The 24,072-nt window shown below is 30.9% G+C and overlaps 2 protein-coding genes across 5 annotated transcripts in view; one reads left to right on the forward strand and one right to left on the reverse strand.

The window, feature by feature from the left end:
* LOC130894973 (alpha-tocopherol transfer protein-like) overlaps positions 1–19,132 on the reverse strand; it is a 58,017-nt gene extending 38,885 nt beyond the window's left edge. For both annotated transcript variants that reach the window (XM_057802051.1, XM_057802047.1), the window contains exon 1: positions 19,008–19,132. The gene's annotated coding sequence lies outside the window, so the exon portion shown is untranslated. The remainder of the gene's footprint in view (positions 1–19,007) is intronic.
* On the forward strand, positions 625–17,781 carry LOC130894974 (alpha-tocopherol transfer protein-like). Of its 3 annotated transcripts, none has more exons than XM_057802053.1 (5): positions 625–728; positions 3,313–3,613; positions 6,096–6,279; positions 7,377–7,553; positions 17,560–17,781. In XM_057802053.1, the coding sequence occupies exons 2-5, from the start codon at positions 3,327–3,329 to the stop codon at positions 17,761–17,763; spliced, it is 852 nt and encodes a 283-aa protein (XP_057658036.1). In that variant the 5' UTR covers positions 625–728; positions 3,313–3,326; the 3' UTR covers positions 17,764–17,781. The 3 variants fall into 3 exon arrangements, with proteins under 3 accessions (XP_057658036.1, XP_057658037.1, XP_057658035.1); XM_057802054.1 differs by lacking the exon at positions 625–728 and adding an exon at positions 878–897; XM_057802052.1 differs by lacking the exon at positions 625–728 and adding an exon at positions 969–1,454.
* Positions 19,133–24,072: the final 4,940 nt, after the last annotated feature.

The following is a 24,072-nucleotide window of genomic DNA, read 5'->3' on the forward strand; positions in this document are numbered from 1 at the left end:
AAAATACAACATAACAAACACTTAAGGTACTGTTCTATTAAGTTTAAGTATTTCTTTTAGTATATAATATTTGAGTTCACATTTCCATATAATTTAGTTTTATGAGTGTAATTATGAGTATGAATGAATGTTTTAAAATAAAATAATTGTAATAGCTAGTTAAGAAATTGTATATTTTGAATATTTTATTCATTATAAAGAACAGACCCGGTCTTAAAACTATTATAATCTGACCTTATAACCATAACAATTTATCGCAATAAAATTTTTTAATTTGACCTCACAATATAATACCCTGAGAATAAAAAAAATAATAATAACATAATAAAATAAAGAAATTCAAATAATTACTAATGGCGCCCAAATTAAAATCTGATTTTATTTAAAATAAAATTTATAAAAATAAACATTACACACTATAATACCATATATAATATATATATATATATCTACGAGTATATATTTGAAAACGTTGGAAAACTATTCTATCAGGAAATCGTGTCTAATTGCCATTATTGAAATTGAAATATTTTGCTATGCAGTTAACATATTAAACAAAGTTTATAGAAACTGAAAATGTAGTTATCCTTACTACAAAATTATTGATAAACAACTAATTTATACATACAGCAAAAATTTCATATCATTATTGTGAACTTTAGTAGAGTTGTTTCAATGAAACGTAATTTTATCGTGTGCGGGTGCAGCCACAATAAACACATTATAAGGTGAAGTATATAGTAAAACCAACTAATTATTATTTAGTAAGTCTGATTTCTTGAAGATGAAGACGTTTGACGGTCTAGAAGTATAGTAAAGTAACGATTGAGAAATATGAGGCTTATAAAAAATGTAGGTGGTCAACAGGCAATAGCTAGAATGGATTGTTTATAATTCGTATGTAAAAATAACATACTTCATCATGGTATAGTTAAAAAAAGGGTCGTGTTTGATGGCAGAAGGCGATTAAACAAATATTATAAAGGGGCCCGTTCGAATCCAAAAAGGCAGAGTAAGGTCTTGTTGGTTCATTGAACATAGTATAATCGTATAGAAATCAGTCGTCAGTAACAAAATGGGATTGATACAAAAGATATTTGCTAGTCATTATACTGAATATAGTCGTCGTTGATAGTCCAAGCAGCGACCGCCGTGAAAGGGTGGTTGACCAGAATAAGTACTAAAATATATTTTATTAAATTTTGAATATTAGATGTATAATAAACCATTGGTCTGGCGGTCTTTGACGTGTCCAAATTTTGTTATTTTAATAAAATTTCTTATTTATTTTTTCGTAAAATCGATCTACATAACTTCAGTATAATTTTTCAGTTTACGATGGCGTTTTGACTAGATAAATACAGAAATTCAAGTCTGACGTTCTTGTTCTTGACGCAACTGTGTGTCAGACAGTCCCCAACAAACTTATAACAACAACAAATTTTCTATACAAGGTATAAAAAAAATTAAACGTCAAAATTTTTATCTTTTATTCCCCTTTCAAATAGAATTGGTCTGGCACGTTAAATAAAAAGATGAAAACAAAAGATAAATTTGAAAATTCGACATTCTTAGTTTTCTTATGAATGGGTAAAGTGGGGATGAACTTCGGCTAATGGCACTAACATTGATCTTTGAAACATTCTTCTCATTCAATGCAATGCAACTATCCCACATCTGCTAGAACTTACTTTTAATTCGATATATTATCAGGTAAAAATTAGGCTTAGATGAATATACATAGACAACGCCGAATAGAAATGGGATAGTGAAAAAAAATAATATAGTGATGAAAATGAGGATATAGAATGTAAGAGATATTTACGAAAAAGAAGCGATTAAAATACTTATCAAAAAAATGAACATTCATAAGATGGATATAGTCACTCTATAGGAAACTCATTTAACAGGAAATAAAATTCAAGAAATAGATAATTATATATTTCTAAAAGCGAAAGCCAATATAGCACATATGGAATGGGTTTTTAAATAAATTAAGAGTTAAAAGATAGGCAAGGCTTTGCACCAACATCGGACAAATTATGTGGCTTTAGGGAATAATGAAAACATGTTTATCGTTAATATACATCCACCAAAGAAGACACAAATAATATACCAAATACAGGCATATTAATTGTAACTGAAGAAGCAAACGCCAAAATTGGCAAAGAGGAAAAGATTGAGTAAATTTTATATGACTTGAGCGATTTAAAGAGAGAAAATATTGAAAGAAATTATACGATAGACATTGAAGAATACTTAAGCAGCTGAGAAGAAATCCACACACTAACTGTTGAAAAAACTGGGAAAAAATGAACAAACAGTAACAACAATACGAGAAAAATCTCAGACTGACAAAATCACAAAAAAAGGGAAGGTTGGCTGTTGGCTAGATAATAAAGGTGTCAGTGGAATACAACAAAAAAAAGATACTCAAACAATAAATTTTGCAGAATAGAGATGAGAAGAGCATAAGTGAAAATAACAATCAAAGAAAAAATTAAACTATATGAAGTTCATCTCCACTTTACCCATTCATAAGAAAACTAAGAATGTCGAATTTTCAAATTTATCTTTTGTTTTTATCTTTTTATTTAACATTATTTTTCATTCACTTTAATGAGAATCATAGGTGATATACATTTGAAACGAACTTATATGGCTTGAATTAAACTTGACAATAGATTTAGAAAGAGATTTTTATTTCTCTCAATAGCATTGGGATTTGTTTGCCCGAGTCATATAAATTCTGTTATTACGTTAAGTTTTGGAATAATTCATTAATAAGAGAGCTTGTTGACGAAATGCTTGTAAGCTTCGTTTTTTGTTTTTACATGAAAATCAAAAATAATAAGTATGGTTTGAGAACTTTTTGCAATAAATTTCAGAATGCCTTTGTATATACTGGTCAATCACAGAAACGACAACTATAGTTTTATCTTTGTTAATATCATTGTGAATTGTCTAAATTTGCTTACCAATTTACTTCATGTTCGACAGCATTCAATTACAAGTCAACCAGCTTACAACTACGGTTATAATACCATTAGTATAAATGAATTAGAAGAAAGAAATGTATGCCGATTTTTGAAAAACAATTATAGTATTCAGCTGTCTAACTAAACGCTTAACTCATAATCAATCTATTCTGTTCGTTTCATTTCCAAAAATCTGAGCGATTTAAGAAAATACAATATGTAATGTATGTAAGTCTCTTTTTGTCCCTCATCTAGTGAGTGGCCTCAACAACTAGCCTCCAGTCTTCAGCCTCGTAACAAAAATATAACTTGATACTTAAATAACTATTTTTAGACAAAATATTGATCATGTCCTTGCCATACGAATTTTCTGCCAAAGAAATAATATCGCAGGGAAAAACAACAAAAGAAAACATTGAAGTTATAAAAACGTGGTTGCTAGAAAGTGGAAGTGATTTTGTTCCTACAATTTTATGCGATGAATTCATTGTGTTGTTCCTTTTGTCTTGTGAGAATAATGTTGAAAATACGAAAATTACTATAACTGGACATTATGAAATCAAGGCTGGAGCCCCTGAACTTTTTAATAACAGAAATGTTAGCGGTGCTGACATACAAACAGTTTTAGATACTTGGTAAGTATATGTTAAAGATATGAAAATATTCCTCTAGAAAATAAAGCAGGAAATAAATAAACCTGAACAAATATGAAAAACGATAAATAGATAAGTATGAATGATTTATAGAAGTTCCTTTTATTTCTAGCATTGTGTAGGGCTAGGTCGGAAAAATTTTTAGAAAATCATATTTTATAGTCAATTTTCAACATCTCCAATTTGCTCATAGACTGTACTGAAAATAAAGTAAAAATTGTTGAAAAAATCAACAAATCTAAAACTGTTACTAATTGATATTTTACACATTACACACATAAATACAAAGTATATATATATATATATATATATATATATATATATATATATATATATATATATATATATATATATATATATATATATGTTTACATGGAATGTCCGTTAATTATTATTGTATAAAGCTAGTATCGTTCACCTTAATAAATAATATTTTCTATGAAGCTTCAGCATCTACGTGTTCGCAGAAACTTCAGTTTTTCATGTCTACACTGCTCGTGTGTGAACTAGCAGGTTATTTAGAAGTTCAAGTTTTTTTGTAATATTTCATTCATTTATCAGTCACATCTTTCAAAAGAGAAAATAAAGACAATTCAAACTCTCGAAATATTCATTTCCTGAGGTTCATTGAGTATTGTAATTGTATTTTTTAAGCTGTTCTCTGGAAACAAGAATCGTTGTAGGTGGTTAGGTTATTGGACTAGGAATTGGACTCGTTTCAAATTAAATGGAAAATTGTTTGGGATGAGAGGGATTCTTGGTATAAACACCATCATTTGCCGCTCACGATCAGCGTTCAATCGGATATTTCTTTGGGTGACTGTTTCCGCTTAACGTGAAATAACATGGCGCTCTCGATCTGTGTTTTGTCGAGCTTCGACTTCGGTAAGGGTTTCCAAAGAATGACTTAATGCTTGGTGTTCTCTAACCATAGCAAGTCTCGTTTCTCCATCCTCATTGGATTTCTGAAATCGAACTAACTTTAGTCTTAGGTAGATGTCATCGATCGTTAAAGAGACTAGACTTTCAATGCTCACTGCATAAAAACGTAGTCTCCTGTTTTGTTCCTAGATAATCCTCTAGAGCTAACTTTTTTTTCAATAAAATCTATATCACCAGTAATTTAATACTTACTTTTATATTACCAGAAAGTTCATTCTATCAGTCATCAATGAAAACCTGGAAAATAATTTCGCACACCATATACAACTATGTCAATTATTAGTCTACCTTCATTTGTTACTCGAATTGTAAGGTCCCATCTGTAGAAATTTGGTCGAATCAAGATGTGACTTGCGAGATAAGGTGTTAGCGTTGGGCTGTTATAGCATAAAAATATCTTACAGCTTGAAATAGATACAGAATATGTTCGTTAGATGGCGCTTATAATATTAACACTACAATTATGGCTAAAATTATTTTTTGATTTATTAATTTTTCCATGGCAACGACTTAATATCGATTACATCCTAGGTATTTACTTGCATGTTGCCCAAATTTCGAAGCGAAGTGCCAAACAAAAGTTTGGTAATTAACTTTAGATCAACATAACTTTTTTTTCTTAAACCAATTTTAATCAAATATAGCCTAAATGTTGCTCCAGGCTAAGCTGAAGGAATTTGTGAAAGTTTTATGAAAATCCATCCAGTGGTTCAAGAGATTAGCTTGTACAAATAGACAGACATAAGGAAATTTTTTTGAAAACTTGTATTTTTGTGTTCAGCTACATTTCCTCTATCACCTACAATCATTTTTTTGAAAAACAAACCAATGGGCAGACAGACGATTTTTCAGTTTTATTATAGTATAGATAAAAGTATAGATAAAGTGAAAATGACGTTGACTTCTACTATTGCATATAAAGTTGAGGATGACAAGAGCTTATTAAGTCTTTTTACTAGGAAAAAAATGAACACATTTTCACATTTGAACAGCGAAATACTAAATAATCTTGAACTGAAAAGATTTTATTGAAGTTATGATTAAGTGAGAAATATAAAATAGATGGTACATGATGGCAGATAACTGCTAGTCTCCAAAGAGAGATTATTCTTAAAAAATCTTGTGGAGGGCATTTCATGAAAATGTAATATATTCTTAGATTTTATTCACATTTTTTGGTTATCGTAATGTATGATAGGAATAGAATTTGATATGAAACGAAAAATAAATAATTGTTTTATGAATTTTTGGTATAAATATAGCAGAAATCAATCTCATATCAACGACATCAAAACCACCACCGAGCAGAGAATGAGAAGAAAGAAATGGTGATTCAAAAGAAATTTAGAACTCTGATACATCCTCATAGTTCTCCCTCAGCAGAGCCACTTCCTGTCATGTATAGTATCTTACTATATCTTACTACACTATCACGTCGTCTGGTCAAAATCCTGTTTTATTTTATTCTACTATTTGATTAATTATTTCTCAATATAAACGTTTATAATGATTTCAATTTTAGGATAATTACAATTTTTCCTGTCAGAGGCAAAAATAATAATGCTATCCATTATTTTCAATTGGAAGACGCCGATGTTGGGAAGATGGATAATATAGCTTTTTTAAAAACGATCCTCATGCTTATAGATATCACACAAGAAAAAGATCCACCTAATGGATTCGTAAATATAGTTGATTTAAAGGCAGTAAGTAGTTTCTTGAAAATTATAGAGATGATATTGAATGTGATGCTAGGATCTCCAAGAACTTGTTATCAATATTTAAAAAACCAAATAATGTTAAAAGTTTTAATATCTTTTTGTACTGTTGTAAAGTTAACTTTTGGTGTTATAAATTTCTCAATTTTTTAAATAACCTTACCTTGTTATAACCAATGTTCAATGTTACTCACTTGTACTTCCACGGAATTAACAGTAGATATTTCTTTGTACTTTGGGATATTATTGAAATTCAGGACGGACTTCGTCGTGTTTGACCACTGACAAAAACAAAGTCACTTAATAAATCGATCTAAATGAAGAACACCTATGTTATTCTTTCATGATCAGCATTATGAAGATCTATTGTTTCCCATGATAATATGGTGTGGCTTAAGCTGCCAAATACCTTCTTTACACTTTTAGGTATAATGCCCAGAAGTTCGAGAGAATGTGAATGGAGGTTTCGCCCTCTATGTAACAAAACCTGCAAACCTAGCGTTTTCAGGTCACCATGAATTGTTCTCACTTTTCTCACTCAGATTGATACATTCAAAAGATCTTCTTTGGTCATTGGCCAGGAGTATCTTTGTCTGTATCAACCTCAGTAGATTATTACAGCAACCTATTATAGGTCCTACAAAGGATTTATCCGCACTTGCTTAAGCCTCCTCTATTTCCTTTGTTCTCCCTCCAGTGTGTTCCGGAACCCATTTGCCCAATTCATCCAACTTCTCCAGGAATTCCCAAGTCAGCCTGGATCTCATGATATTAAAGCTCAGAGCTCCAGTGGCTGCTTGGCTATCAGACAAGATGATAATATCCTATTCGCAATAATTATTTTTCAAATTGAACTGGACACATTTTTCGATTGTATATATTTCAGCGTGAATATACTTGTTATGAATATCTCCAAAAGTTCCTGAAATGCCAATTTGATTCACGAAAGTTCAAGTTCTTTGCGAAGTAGAATAACTAAAATATTATAATATTGACAATGCTATTGATCGAATTTTTGATTTTACATATACATCTTCAATAACATAAGATAACGAATATGTAGTAAAATGGAATATTTGTTTCAGTCACGTTTGAGACATGTGACAAAGTTTAAGTTGGATGCTACAAAAAAATACCTCACTTACATTCAAGAAGGATTGCCAATTAAATTGAATGCAATACACGTAATAAATACTAAAGGTTTTGTCATTAAATTATTCAACGTTCTCAAGGCTTGCATTAGAAGTGAACTGTTTGACAAGGTAACCTATTTAAATATTTTCTTTCCTAAAAATTTTAATAATTTATTTTGCATTAACGATTTAATTCAAAACTAAGCAAACATTATGTGTCAACCCTTGTATCCAATACAAAGATTTTGAAATTAAGGAATGACTCAGAATAACAAAATAATAGCAAATATATTTCTATCATTCTAGATAAGTTACATCAAATTATCAGTTACAGTTGATTTCCTTTTCCCCGGGAAATCTTATTGGTTTCGACAACAATCGTAAATCAGTTTATTCATATGAAAGAAAACAATAATAGTACATCACACATATCAACACAAAAAATATAGAGCACAAAGAGTATAAAGATACGGAAGTTATAAAAAATGAGCTACAAACAAGTGGCTATACAGAAACATAATGAATGTAAAACACAAACTAATATGTTTTTTGTAGACCTGGAACCTGCACAAAAAAAACAAAAAAGTATTCAAAATAAAAAGACAACAGATCCGAATTATCGAAATCGAGACATCACTAGCGTATTAAATTTTGATAAGAATTTATGGAAAAGGATTATTCAATCAAATTATGCAAAAGAAAAATATAGTCTTAAACATATTAACAATGCAAAAAAATCATATTCTAAAAAACCTCATATATTACAACCACCCAGACAATACAACTCATATAAGCAATCTCAATAAGAGTTAGATCAATTCCTTACGAACGAACTACTTCTGCGATATATTGCCCTCCTATGCAATCTAAAAAGATAAGAATTTCAAAATTCCATTTAAAAACTGGGTACAAAATTCATACAAGGAGGAGACTACATTAGTAAAAATATACTATGGGCATCCAGGATAACTACAACAAAACTTTATAATTTATTGTACGAAGATAACTACTCTGTCATATCTACGAGTACCCCAACGTAATGACCAAGTGATCCTTATAAACTTCCAGACCTCTGAAAACTGGGTGGTATATCAACAATCTACTCTAATATTGTCCCTAATTAGGATCCCTCCAATCGCACGTCGGTAATAGTGACCGTCACTAGTTCAGTTATAAAGCATGAGAAGCCTGCCCAACTGTACAACTTAAAGACAAAAAGGGAAATATAAAAAAAATGTGACAAACAGCCTGGAAAGTGACCGAAGTAAAAGAAGCATCAAATAAACTAACCAGTAAAGTCCATGAAGCTGCCAAACAAGCTACTCCTCCAGATGGTGCACCAAACAAAGAAAAGCAAGGAGCAAGGAGTCATGCACCAGGTGACGAAAATACATACAACAGTATATAACAAACCTCAATTAAATTAAATCAAATTGGGAAAAAGTAATGGCTATCTCTCTACTTTGCAAGGATACACAAAATCCAGTAAATACCCAAAACAAATTAAATAGAAATCAAGATACATACACAACAAACATAAGGCTGACAACTCCAAAGGAACTGAAAGTATCAATTTCTCTTCTGAACAACATGAAATAACCGGGCATTGACATGATAAGAATAAAAATGTTTAAGGAACTTTTTGAAACTTTTTTTTGGTAGCAAAACTTCATAATATAGCTACATGAAGAAAGCATCTGATATCAGTGATTAATGGATTAATTAATCACTTCCGTGATTAATTGGTATTATTGAGTTCGAGGAAGCATAAAGGGGGCATTATTCAACAGTCGTGGATAATGGTATATTATTCACGAGTGTATAATGAAGGTTATTATTCACGAAGTTTATCGCTAGCACTCGTAACATAAATTACCCAGAGAAAATAACTCACCATACATGAGTAAAATACTAAATTTTAATCACGACTATTGAATATATTTTTTTATTGAAAAATTTCATTCTAACAAATTTTTCATGCAATATATTTATTCAATCATAGTATATAGTTATCGCAAATAATCGTATAATATCTCGATGAAAATCAACACAAAAATCCATGTATTAGTTTAACATATATTCGGTATCTGATGTTTCACGAGGATTATTGTTTTTTTCTTAGCTATATATTAATTATCCCTGTTGCCCGTTGAAAATTCATATGCAAATTGTATATTCTCTCTCTCTCTCTCTCTCTCTCTATATATATATATATATATATATATATATATATATATAGATATATAGATAGATATATAGATATATATATGAATATTTCTTCAATTTCTTATTTCTGATATATTAATACTTATTAATTTTAAATCTCTTCTGATCGTTGAACGAGGTGGTCCTCCTCTACATATCCATCATCCGTGAAAGTCATTATTTAAACGTGTATTGATCAGTTGGGTATGGTGCACTGTCATGTAGGTACCACATTCGCCGCCTATCATGAGGTAATTGCTGAAGTAGATGGGGTAATTCGTTTTTCAAGAAATTTAAATTAACTTTCCCATTAACAGTTCCGTCAAAGAAATATGGGCTTATGACATGATTCCCAACTATTCCTTTACATACATTTAAAGACCACCTTGTCTGACTGATAGCCCGTATACAATGCGGTTGATCTGTTGCATAATAATGGAAATTGTGTCTATTAACAAACCCATTGTTATCAAATGTTGCTTCATCGGCAAATAATACAAAATTAAAAAAATCTCTGTTTTGCTGAATTTGTTCTTGAGCCCACTCACGCTTTTCATAATCATCATCCAATAGTTCCTAAGGATGCATTTTTTTTTAGATATAATTTTTTGGACGACAGTACCACTTATGTCGATTTGTTTTGATATTTTCTGTGTTGAGATATGAGGATCTTCCGTAACTTTTGACATTACGGTCATCTCGTTGTCCTGTGACATTGCATTTTTCAACCTCTCGCTTTTTCCATAAGCTTCACTACCAGTTCTGGTAAATCGTTGAAGCAAATTTTCCAATGTCACTTTTCTTGGCTGTCTTCTATCTGGAAATTTCTGTTGATAAATCGTTTGTGCGAGTAAACAGTTCTTATCATTGGCACCCAGTACAAAAATCATATCTGTCAATTCTTGTATCAGAAAATTCTTGATCTTAATTGCTTCCTCGTTCTTTGTAATACGTCTAGATAATAACTAATCACTTCGACTTAAACTATGAAAATGTCAAATTCACAGGTTAATTGATAAAACTATGGATATTATCATTTCATTTGTTGGTAAGGTGATGTTTCCATAATTTAGTTTCGTAGTTATCCTATTTAATTTATTACAATTTTTAAAGGTATAAAATTACTGGTTTGATTTTGTCACAAAAACTAGAAGTATTTTAAACGTCACAATTCAGTGTTTTACTTGTTAAAAAGATCGTTATTTCTAAATCATAAACTAAAGATGCATTTTTCTTTAAAACTGTCAATTTTTGAGTGTACATTATTAGACATAATTGGAAGGGATAAAATAGTTTTATAAGATTGTAGTACAATAATATACTGGATGTTCCATTTAAATAAATGAAGTTTTTGCTAATTGAAATCTCCTGAATTAATGCTTATCTAAAAAACACCCCGAACCCCTAAAGAAACTTCTACTCTGTTCATACATTTCAGCCATTCTTTACCTTTCATGGGAAAAGAAAAGACAGGGCTAGAGCCCGGGTAAGTAATGGCAAAATGTTACGCTAAATTCGATGGTAAACACATATACAGGCTGTCCTATTTAAAAAACTTTACGTCATGTTGTCACGCTTAGGCTGAACACCTCAAAATATTTTAGAAATGTGTATCTGTGCAAATATAACAACTTTTATTTAAAAATTTACGTCTTCACCTCTATGTACGTTGTCATTTTAATGGTAAATTAGACCCCTTCTCTGCAATTTATGTTACAAAAAAGGCTAACCCGTCTACAACCTCACGCTAAACCGTATCCTTTTTTGCAATTGCAAAATATCGTTTGCAGTTACTTCAAATGGACGCTTTGTATTTTTAGTTGGGTTCAAAATTCTTTCAATTTTAGTCCCACCCCAAGATTATTGTTATTCCCAGACCATGTTTCGGTTCGAAGTGCTAATCGTGAATTTTTGCCATGCTGATCACCCAACTGTCCTGATGGAAAAACACTTTTTTCTTTGTTTTAACTTTTTGAAGATAGTGGATCCACACAATTTGCAATCCAGTATTTTGACCGTTTCAGGACAGTTATAAATGGACTCAAATAATTTGGACGCATTTTATTTAAATCCCGCCAATAAGAGCTGGAAATATTCATTCCAATGCGCTTTTGTTGAGCAAACTCAGCACCCAACGCGTGGATAGCTTAGATAATTCTTCAGAGAGTATATGACAAATGCCTTCTTTTGATATGTATATAGCCTCTTCTATCACTCTAACCTTAATCCGACGGTTGTCCAGTACAATTTGGTGACCTTTTTTGAGCGCGTTAATTCCTCCATAATTCAAATAGGCGTATCGACTTCCAAAAACTAATATGTAGTGACAGCTCGATATTCAATTTTTCCCATTGTCCAAATCTTCACAATGGCTTGCCTATGCGATTGTCAAACACAAACTAAGCTTCCAAAAGAAATTTACTAAGAAACCTCTCTTTTTCCACCACTTCTGTTCAAAATATCTATATGCAACGTTTATTTTTTTAAATTCGATTCATCTTTGACAACAATGGCAACAAACAACTCGTCGACGAATAAATAAATATTTTTCAGAAAGTTCAGAAATATCTTGTGTAAGTGCAAGCTATAATATATTACTGGTGAGTAATTCCATAACATTAATATAAGGGAAAAAATAGATATAAAAACAATTAGAAAATTATCAATATCAATAATCCAAATAGTGATAAATATCAACAAAAAAAGCGATAAACAAAATAAATAAAAATAGAAACCCAAACTGATAAAAATACAGAACCGGCCTAAATCCAATTAGAATACCAAAATTAAGCCACAATAACGTAGCTAGACGAGTTTTGCCGGCCCGGGTAAGTATTGGAGACTGAACTAAGAAACTGTTCAAAACGCAGAACTCGTTAAGGTGCGTTAAGAAAAAAAAATGAAAATAGATAGGATGATATGGAAACAATAAAAGGATAAAATATAGTCTCAAGAGTATGGACGAAAAAATAGACAGAAATGCATATATTATAGATGAATTAAAACAAGAAAATTAAAGACTTGATCGAATAATAGCCGACAAGAAGCTACAATAACAAGAAGAAAGATGGGAAAATGTAGAAAGAGAACTAAGGCTCAATAATATAATAATTCAAGAAATCGAAGATAGGGAAAATGAAAGTCAACAAAAAATAAAGGAGAAGATCCCATTCATAATGGGGAAAATAGAAGTAGAAGTCGACCTGGTAGCTGATTTGGGAGCATTCAGAACAAACAAAAAGAGAACAGTTATAGTTAAAAGAAAAAAATGAAACAAAAAACTAGAAATGAAGCTAGCTAAAAAACTGAAAGGTTCCAATATATGGATTAATGGAGACTACTCAAGAAAAGTACAAATAGAAAGAAAAAAGTTGTTACTTAAGGTAAAATTAGCCAATGCAACGGTCAAATATAACAAATTAATTGTAAATAACAAAATATATGGAGTGGAGGCATATATTGAGGAAAAGTAGAGAAAAAATGACAAGAAACGTACAGCCAGTGATTTTTACCCAGAAAATGGAGGGAGGAATAAAGAAAAGAAGTCAAAAAACTAGTAATTAAAGAAAAGAACATTGATATATCGGAAATCGACAACTCAATTAAATGAATAATGGTTAAAGGTAAAAACAAAAAGAGTGTAATGAGAATGACATCATGGAATATGAGGACAATTCTGGCAATGGGAAAAATGGAAGAAATTGCAAACGTAAGGAATACAAAATAGACATATTGGCACTCCGAGAAATACGATGGAAAGGAAAACGACAAATAAATAAGAAGAAATATACTCTATTTTATGTCGAGGAAAATAAACAAGGAAGAAACGGTACAGGTTTTATGATCAGCAAAATAATGAGAATTGTCCAAGAATATGAAGTTATAAGTGGATGAATATCAAAGCTGAGAATAGAAAATAGTATAGCAAATATAACAATAGTTAATATCTACGCACCAACAGAAGAAGCAAAAGGCGAAGACAAAGATGAATTCTGACAACCTGGTTAAGTTATGCGAGGACATCACAAGACATGATACATTAATAATTAGAATATAAATGCACACACAAACACACCTTACACGTAACAACTAACGATATTGAAGGCTAAATGTGTAGTCTAGCCGAGGAACTTAACTTGTATATTAGTAGCACTAGCTTTAAACATAAAAAAGAACACAAATTTACGTGGATGATACCAGAAACTACCAACGGCAACCAAATAGAACACGTCTTAATATCAAAAAGAAGATAAAAAATGATGCAAGATCATACAGAGGAACAGGTGTTAAGAATGATCATCACTTAGTAATAATCAAAATTAAATTAAGAATGATAAATATAGTGTTCATGACCATAAAAAGCAGAAAATGGAATGTGCAGAAACTGAAAACGAGGGAGGACGAATACAGAAAATAAATAAAAGAGCAAAGAAAAAGATAGTATTGATGAGCAATGGGAGAAGATTAAGACAAGTGTTATTATTGCAATGCAGGATCAATAGTACAGAAGATATTGGAAAAAATAAAGAATGGTTTGGCCAGGAATTCGCAATAAAAATTAAAGAGAAAAAAGAAGCTAGGTTAAAACGGCGACGAACTATGAAACAAGATGATCATAATGTATATAGGAAAATAAAAAAAGAGATCACAAAGATAATAAAAAACAAAAAAAATGAAATAAGAATAATGTTAAATTATAATCAACGTATAAAGAAATTAATGAAAAAGAATGGAGTTAGTATTTCAAAAAATTATTAACGGTTGAAGACAGTGAATATGAAGAAGATGATTCAAGTGACAATGGTACAGTACTAGAAAATGAAGAAACACCGACGGAAGGAGAATGTAATGACATAATCAACAAACTGAAACACAATAAAACAGATAACCTAAGGTACAAACTATTCATGATCATAGAAAGAGTATGGGAAACAAAAGCAATTCCGAGAGAGTGGTCTACTGGATTCATTATACCAATAATGACGGAAATTCCAATATATATATAGTAATTTTAAAGGTATAAGTTTGCTTAATACCTTATACAAAATACTAACAACATTACTAAATGAAAGACTGAAAAAAGTAGTGGAACAAGAAATAGGGGAATATCAAAAAGGTTTTAGACAAGGAAAATCAACAGTAGATGCCATGCATATTATAAAACAAGTGATCGAAAAAACCTATGAGCGTAGCATTACTATGCAAATGCTTTTCATCCACTTCAAACAAGCATTCGAGAGTCTGAAAAGGAGGACGATCATAAGGACATGAAAAAACTACAAGTATTCCAAAAGTTGATACGATTGGTGAAAATGACTATGCTAAATTCTAGGGTAAGGGTAATAACCGTAGTAATATATATATAATAACGGTAATGATAAGGGAAATTAAAAGTAAGAAGGAAGTTCACAAACAAGAAACAGTAAAGATAAATGATCTCATCTTCGAAGTAGCCGACACCTTTTAAGTACTTAGAAAATATGATAAGCAACAAAAATGACACAAAGAATTCATGCCAGATATAGAGCATATAATAAGTACAAAATTATATATATATATATATATATATATATATATATATATATATATATATATATATATATATATATATAATATATATATATATATATATATATATATCATACAGAGGAACAGGTGTTAAGTTTCACGTCAAAAAAGTAAACCAGAGTTACGCAATAAATTAAAAGAAATTAAATTATAATTAAATTTTCCATTGAAGATGACCGATCGGGAAGGCCAGTTTCTGTGTCAGTCCCCGAAAATATCGATACAATTCAATGACATGATTTTATCAGACCGTCGAATTGGGCTGGAACGGATATCTAAAGCACTGAAAATTTGGTGCTTCATCATTTCTGAAACCAAAGTTTTATGATATAAATATAAATTACTGTCTTTATTATTTAATAACACCACCTAACCTAAACGTTGACGTCGTTAAATCTGTGAAATTCTTAGGGCAATTCTTCAAAATGGGAGTTCCATATTACCGCCTTACAACAATTGAGGGACTCCTGTTTGGCGTTAAGATCAGTTTCCAAAGAACTGAACTTATTCACCTCCTTAACAGTTTATTATGCCCTTATTGAATCGCATCTCTGATATTGCCGATATACCCCTCCTAAGATACGTGTGGTGCGACTCGATTTGAGCGAATCTTCAAACTACGAAATAGAGCTGTTAGACATTCACTCGTACTAAACATTAGGATTTCTATTCCAATAATATTTAATTCCGTGCATGCTGCATACTGGTTTAATTATTGCTGTGGACATGTATACTAATTACTACCTATAATTTTGTTACTCATTGTGGTTTTCTCCTGTATATTGAAACTTTATTTTATTTGTATCTTTATTTAGTTATTTTTACAATTTTTTTGACAATAAAGCTCTTTACGACGCAATACGTAAACGTAAAGAGAGAAAAAACGACCATAACGTAAGGAGTAGTAAAAACTGAAAAATCGCTCCACTCACGATACTCTTCTAAACTTCGAAATTCGAAATTTTTGGTGAAAACCGCTTGAATCATTAGATTTTTTATTGGTCACCGTCAATACTTGCTTTAAGCGTCAACGAGTTTCTAAACTATCAATCACGCTTGAAAAAATCAATTTATTCAAGCATTTGATGAAACGGTTTGATAGTGTAGGGCTTTCTTTAGTTTTAACAGATATCCAATTACTACTTACACCTATATGGAATCAGTGGTAAACTGAATCAATGTGACTGCTAATACAGAACTGTTACTAAAAATTCAGACCTCAACGAACTACTGGTTATATTAATAATGTGATTGCCACTAGTCGCAGAACTGTATTGTAAGCCAATTGCGAATGGGTTCTAATAGCCTTCGATTGTTAGACCTAAAATTCGGTTCTGTTTCTCATACGCAATACTTAAATGTATTAATGCAAGCCTGCTCATTTGCAATACAATAAATGAAAACTCAAGATTGTAGAGTGAAAAGAGGAGGATCTAACTACTTTTTGCTGATATCAAATCTAGTGAATGCTTGTAAATTCAATAACAAAAGATTTTCAGTTATATTGTCTAAAAAACGAAAGCATCCTATATCTAAAATGAGCAAAGTACTTCATAACTTAGAGTAGGTGGAATGTAAAACATGAAAATAGCAAAACAAAAAGCCGTTTAAGCCCACGGAGAAGAGAAGGACTAAATCAACTAACAATGAAATCAAATCTCTAATCTCACAAAAGAATAAATACAACCATGAATGGCTAAATACTAAGACCACTGAAAATAGGGAATAATATGAAATTGCTATTGAGGAGGAAAAACACAGCGCGTGACAATGAATACTTGGAGATAATAAATAGGGTGTCCTCAGAATTTGGAAGACTGGAAAGGAATTAGAAACACGAGAACCGATAATAAAAAAAATTCATTAGATAGTTAGACGTCAACACAGAAGAGATAGACTACAAAATGCTTGTAATAAAGCGAAGAATCAAATTCAATACCAATAATGAACGTCAAATAACAACAATTATCAGGATTAATGGACTAGATTAAGTGACCCTAGCGTTTTTAGGATTTTTAGGACGTTACGAATTGGAGAAATACATTATTTTGCATAAATAACTTCAGAACGGATAGAGATAGGTATAGGAAAACCTTATGTACTATGATAGAATCCAAAAGTCCTAATCTATTGTAAATATAAAGGGTGTTCCTTTCGAATATATACAGTAATTGATGTAAAGAGTTCAAAAATATGATCAAGTCAAAGGCGTTCCATTCCAGAAAGGATATGAGGAATTTTAGATGGTATCCGTTATTGATATTCATATTACTTTATAATTTTTTCAATAATTACAATTTGAATAACTTTATATCCTCTTGTTAGTTTTATGTAATGCATTATGTATGTCATATTTTTTCAGATACATTTTTATCCACAAAATATTCCACAGGAAATTTTGGAAACGATGGCTCCTAAAGAAGGTTTGCCTCAGGATTTTGGTGGAGATTTACCCTCTTTGAAGGAACTTCATCAACTTACTAAAAAGCAGTTTTATCAAAGACAAGAGTATTGGATAGCAGAAGAGAGAATTCGTAAAAATTGTTCACATTTTCATTCTAAGTAATATAAGATATAAATTTTATTCGCAGTTCCTTATTCTAGAGCAAAGTACATATTAAACGAAGGTTATAGGTTAATGTTTGTGAAATATGTGAAAAAGGTTTATGAAAACTTGATCACAGCACATATGAGTGATAAAAGTGGAGCCACGAACTCTTAAGCAAAATGACATTGGGAAATCTCAATAGATGTGAAAATGATTATCGAATCAGTCTATCTGAAGTTTGATGTAAAAATGTAGACCAGCGGTTCACCATATAATTGCATGAAAATTTGAAGGACTTTGAATAGTGATTGCAATTTTGGAAACTTTATATTAAAAAAATTAATTTAAAATACTGCAAAAATTGAAAAACTGCAATAACTCTGAATTATATTTACAAGATTCAAATTAAGCCGATTCAAAGAAAAGCACAACGATTATATTCGGAGAAGTTATATTTTTTCACAACCTTGGCAAATTTTATATCTTACGACAGCTTCAAGCTGTATAATTTTTGCAATAAATTATGATTATTTCGTATGATCCAAAAAGTTTGGAAATTGAGTTTTCTATAAGTTAACATTAAAAAACCGAAATAAATACACAGTTCGCTTCTCTTCCGGGAAAACTGATAGCTGTTATTAAAGCAAAGTTTCAGTGAGGATAAAAATGAATGCTTTGCGAGTATCTTAAACTGAAGAGATAGACATGGTTGAACAATATTAATTGTTGCAACAACTTACACTAAAATTTAACTTATTAGAGTTTTATCACGATAACGCATAACTGAATATTGCAAGAATCACGAATTCTTCTTTGACCTTCTTCAAATACTGATACAATAATTTTATCGTAAATATTTATTTCTAATTTGCAAATTCAGTTACTTCGAAAAATCCGTTTTAAATTAAATTCGAATGTAATCGTAATACATTTAAAGAGCATTGAGATTTTCATGACTTGAATGTTTTAGCACCTTATTTTGGTAGTAAAAGATGACCGAAAAAACTTGAGTTTTCAAAAAGTTACTGCCACGCCTAACTGGCATAACGAAGTACGTGATTAGCTAGACGTAACTGACCTTGTCGCTGAATTGGTCACAGAAAACATGGTTTGAGAGAAACTTGATCGACTTCTAATGTAACCGATGCTATAAATAATTGAAATTCTGTATTTATGTTGAAAGAAGATGTTATACGATTGTTGGATACCGTGATTCGATGAAATTGCACTGTTTGTATTTAGATAGATTTGAGAAACCGTACCTTTGTCATAATTTTGGTGTTGCTGTATTGTGGAACTTTTATTTTAATACTTTCGAAAAAAACATCTGGAAGGCCTAGTCTGTCTGATGTCCGATAAGGAAGCCAGGCATTAAAATCATTTCTTACGCAGGCATGGAGAGAAGCAAACATTTGACTTTTTAATTTAAAAAAAGTAATAATCTGAAAAAAAATAGAATTGTTATCCATCACATATGTTCACATATATAAAAAATTCAGTGTGATTGAATTGACATACTAAACACACTGTTCACACTAGAACTAATTATATATTAAAACTTCGAATTTGGATTTTTAAAAACAAAAATTACAATTACAATATATGTTTATTAAGCAACGTTAGAACGAAGAATGAATTATTAAAAGAAATACAGTTTTTATTATCTTCTGTGTTTCCGCGAAGTCATCACATTTGTTATATGCTGTCAGCTGTTACTTCATATGTAACTCCTTTCCTCTAAGATGAGAACATAACGGAGTGGTGTTCGATTTTGGACTCTTCTGGGTATTCTTCTATTGAATTTTCTTTCTTTTTCTGATTTTTGCAGTATTTTTTCAGAGTTTTCTTGATTTTCTTCTTAAAAATCCATCCCAGTATTAATAAAATTATGGCTAGTAAAGATAAGCTACCAGAAATTTTGGGATAGTGGTTGGATATTGGAATTTTTAATGGTAAAGTTGATTCGTCATTCTGTTTATTTCGTGAATATCTTCTAAATTGATTTTTTCCATTTTGGGTGTTTCGTATTCATATGCAATCATATTTTTTCGTAATTGGTTTGGGAAGAAGTAGTGGTTTTCCTCGTTGTATTTTGACGTCGTTGAAGAATTTTTTTGCGTTGATTTCTATTTGACATGACTGGTATTTTTATTAGTGTAGGTTTTTTTACTTCTAGGTATTTGTCTGTGTGGCATTTGGAAAAAACTTTTTCCGTTTTTACTGGAATAATAATTATCTCGTCTTATGTGATTTATTCAGTAAGTGATTCTTCTAATTTTGAATTTATTTTTTGGCGACTTTTAGTCGATTGGTTTTTGAGGAGCTGCAGCTTTGATAATTGGTATGGTATATTTATAGCAAAAATTAATTTATTATTAGCAAACGAAACTTGAGTGCCTAAAAATTGGTGGTAAGTTAGAATGTTTTTAAATTTTGTAATTTGGTTGTCAGGGTAAATTTTCCTTAAATATTCTAGCGTTTTTTGAAACTCTTGACTAGGGATAATAGAAGGATGAAGTGTGTTTAGTTTTGCAAAAGCTATGGAGTCTTCCAAATTATCTGAGAATGTTATAACATTTTGACAGTCTAGATTTATTTGTGAAATGATTGCTTGAAAGGTTAAATACTCGTGTGATTCGGTGATTGATTTTTCCACGCTGATTTGAAATTTTTCGAGAGAATTTGAAAATATTTCTTGATTTTTTGATAAGATGCGAATTGTTACATTGTAATTTTTTATAAGATTCTTGGAAAGTGAACTTTATAAGTTTATTTCCGTAATCATGTTTTGTTGGTTTGTTTCTAGAATTTTTATTGCGTTATCATATCTATTACCGTCATCGGTATCAAGTATACCAAACAACCATTTTTGTAGTTGACCGACCCCATCAAAGAAACTTCTTTTATTACGTATTTGAGGTTGTAAATTATCAAGTTTCGTACGTGTAATTTTGTTGAGAAATTCTGTTCTCAACAACATGTCTTGAGATAAGGCATTTTATGAGATTTCATTAGTTGCATTTCTCACTTCTAAATTATTTTTTATAATGAAAAAAAGTTTTTCAATGTTGAACAATTGCTTAATAATAGGTTCTAAATTTAAATAATGTATAAGGTATTTTTACTATATATGAGACGTGCGTCTCCTAATTGTATCGGTAATAAAGGATTATCGATAGTAGTTAGGTCTATGTCTTCCGTAGCGTTACTCTTGTGCAGTTTTTGTATTGCTAGAAGTGCTAGGAATATTATTTTCATCTGCCCCATCTTCCTGAAAAATTTGTTTTTTATTAGTTTTGGGTTTCCTTGCACTTGCTTTGTGATCTGTTATCAATTTATTTTTTTTTCTGAGCTAATATTTTCAATTTTTCGAATTTTGAAAGTTTTTTGGTTTTTGTTTTTGTACGAATATAGGCTACTTTTTCGTTTTTACATTCAGGGGCTTCGGTGCGCCATTTCGTTTCTATCCTAAATAATCTTTTCTTTTATGGTTTCATTAGTCTCTGTTATATTTTCGTAAAGTCTTGTGGTTGCTTGTTTGTGAGCTTGTACATAGTCTGAAAGTATTATGTGATCATTAAGGTCAAAAGAGTTTGTTTCATTTATGTGTCCCTTTATTACCTCAAATCACTCAAATGGTGTATATTTGGTGACATTATGAATTGAGTTGTTATACCCAAGTATGGCCCGTTTTATCAATTGATCTGATGTGAGACTTCGATTTTGTTCTCTTAAACATCGTACATGTTCAATTAGTGTGGAATGAAACTTCTCCACGGGGCTATTTGAATTGCTGTTTCTAGCAGTTGTGAAGTGAAGTTCAATTTTGTAAAGTTCGCAAAAGTTTTCAAGATCTTTATTTTTAACTTCCGTACCCGAATCTGCTGTTATTTTTATGGGCAATCCATGGTGTGTTATAAAATTAAATAAGCATTCTACTATAGATATTCCGTTTACAGCTGATAGAGGGTAGGCTTGGCCGTATCGAGAAAATGTATCTATTACGGTTAAGTAAGTGTTTCCTGAAATTTGAAAACAATCAATATGAATATGTTGAAAAGGACGTGAAGTAGTTGGTGTTAGGTTGAAATTTACTACTGGTGGGTTTCCATCGTATTTGTTTTTTTGGCAAATTTCGCAATTATTCACGTATTCTACAATGTCATCGGACGTTTTTGGCCAATAAAATCGTTAACCAAGTGCTATTTTCATTTCGTTTATACCGCGGTGGCAAGTTTTCGTTTCATGATAAAATTTGAGTTTCTCTACTTGTGATTCTTTAGTTTGTAAATCTTCTAAAACGGTGTTACTTTGTATAATTTTGAAAGCAGAATTTTTGAAGTACGATTGTGAAGATTCTAGGTAAATCGCGGTGTTTGGAATAAATAGCGTATCTTTTGTTTTGGGCGATGTGTTCTTTTACAAAATTTATTATTTGGATGGAAGAAATGTTTGAAGGTAGTGTAACATATAATCTAGGATTGTCGAAAGTTTTGGCAGTTTTATTTTTGATTTATTCTTTTTCTCTAGTTGTTATGAATATTTGGTTTTTGTATGTGTTTAATACTTTTTCAGTAATTGGAGTAGAAAAAATAGGATTCTCTGTCGACGTATGTTGAGTTTCAATGTCAGATTCCGAGTTTGAATCTTGAGGTCTGTCTGATTCTTTTTGTATGTCTTGAACTACATTTGTTTCTTGATTTACGGTGTTAGAAGGTCCTATATTATTCAGTATTTTCTCGAGGTCAGGACTAGAGAGTGGAGGAATTTCGTCAGGATTTTGTAGGAAGTTTTCTATTATTTCATCCGCATCTCCTACGTTATTTATTATTGATTCATTATCCAAAGGATTCAATTCTATGCATGGATTTCTACTTAGGGCATCTGCGGCTGAGTTCGACGATCCTTTTTTATATTTGATGACGTAATCGTACTCTTCCAATTTCAATCTCCATCTGACTAGCATAGAATTTTGGTCATTCATGGAGAAGAGCCATTGCAGTGGCTTGTGGTATGAATATATTGTGAATTTCCGGCCGAAAAGGTATTGGCGAAAGTATTTGCAGCTCCATACTATTGCTAGGAGTTTATTTCGACTGGATTGATGCATATAGGGTGGTTATATGCGTAATATGCACTTGAGGTGTAGCAACTCCAAGGTCCCGAATTTCACTTCCGGCACAATGCGAAACTGTTCACTTCCGAAACCCGTGCGTATCTTGAGTTTCCTAGAGATCCAACTATTTTAGTGCCTTTTGCCTCTTGCTTGTTCTTCACTTGTCACTCCCAGGTAATCATCCTTGCTCTAAGACAACCAGATTAAGCGATCCACGAACAAAACGTCATCAAAATGACGATAGCTTATGTGTTTTTCCATTTTATATGTAATATATACAGTTGCAAAAAAACTTATTAATAAATTGAAGGGAATATACAACGCCATAAATAGTTTTTTCCAAATGAGAACTAGCTAATATTTCTAGTGTACCCAAGTACAAAGAAGATGTATTTCATGCGTTTAGAATTTGCGAACTAAAAAAAATTATGGATGTTTAAATTTGTTTGCTATTTCTGTTACTACCAGTACCGAAAAGAACTAAATCAAGAGTGACGTGCAACGTGTATAATCAGTTGAGAAAACAAGAAAAAGCACGTTTCAGCTATTGGTATTAATTCCAAACTGAATTTGATGAAGCTTGATGTTGATTTAAAATCTACAATCAATTATAAAAAGGGTCAGGAAACAACTTTTATGACTAATAAAGTAATCTCCCGTTTGAAATCCTAATTCAGTGATTTCTGAAAAACAATGTTTAGCATTATTTACTACAAATGGAATAATGCAATGGATTATAAACAATAATTTGGTTTTGTACTATAATTGATAAATTTTTAGATAATGTCCTCATATGAGTATATTATTTTTATTTTTTCAAATTTAGATAATGCTATAAAGTTGAAATTGTTTTATTTCAGTATCAAATATATAAGATGTTAGATGTAGAAGTTAGATGTAAACTAACTCAATTATATAAGAATTGATGTGATTCGACTTCAAATGGCGAAAGTAGAATTCGAACATTTTCAATCATCACAAAGTGACTATCGACCTCAATCGGCTTCAATGGTTGTAAATCGACGATATCTTAGAAAGTTGGATGTAAACTCACTCATATTATATAAGAATTGATGTGATTCGACTTCAAATGTCGAAAGTAGACTTCGAACATTTTCAATCATCACAAAGTGAGCATCGACCTCAATCGGCTTCAATGGATGTAAATCGATGATATCTTAGAAAGTTGGATGTAAACTCACTCAAATATA

Source organism: Diorhabda carinulata, chromosome 6 (assembly GCF_026250575.1).
Source record: "Diorhabda carinulata isolate Delta chromosome 6, icDioCari1.1, whole genome shotgun sequence".
Lineage (NCBI taxonomy): Eukaryota > Metazoa > Arthropoda > Insecta > Coleoptera > Chrysomelidae > Diorhabda > Diorhabda carinulata.

Bases quoted from the DNA above. Each gene is read 5' to 3' on its own strand.
- LOC130894974 (XM_057802053.1), top strand. From the start codon at position 3,327: ATGTCCTTGCCATACGAATTTTCTGCCAAAGAAATAATATCGCAGGGA. The intron at 6,280-7,376 runs GTAAGTAGTTTC...TATTTGTTTCAG, and splicing joins ATATAGTTGATTTAAAGGCA to TCACGTTTGAGACATGTGAC. The intron at 7,554-17,559 runs GTAACCTATTTA...ATATTTTTTCAG, and splicing joins GAAGTGAACTGTTTGACAAG to ATACATTTTTATCCACAAAA.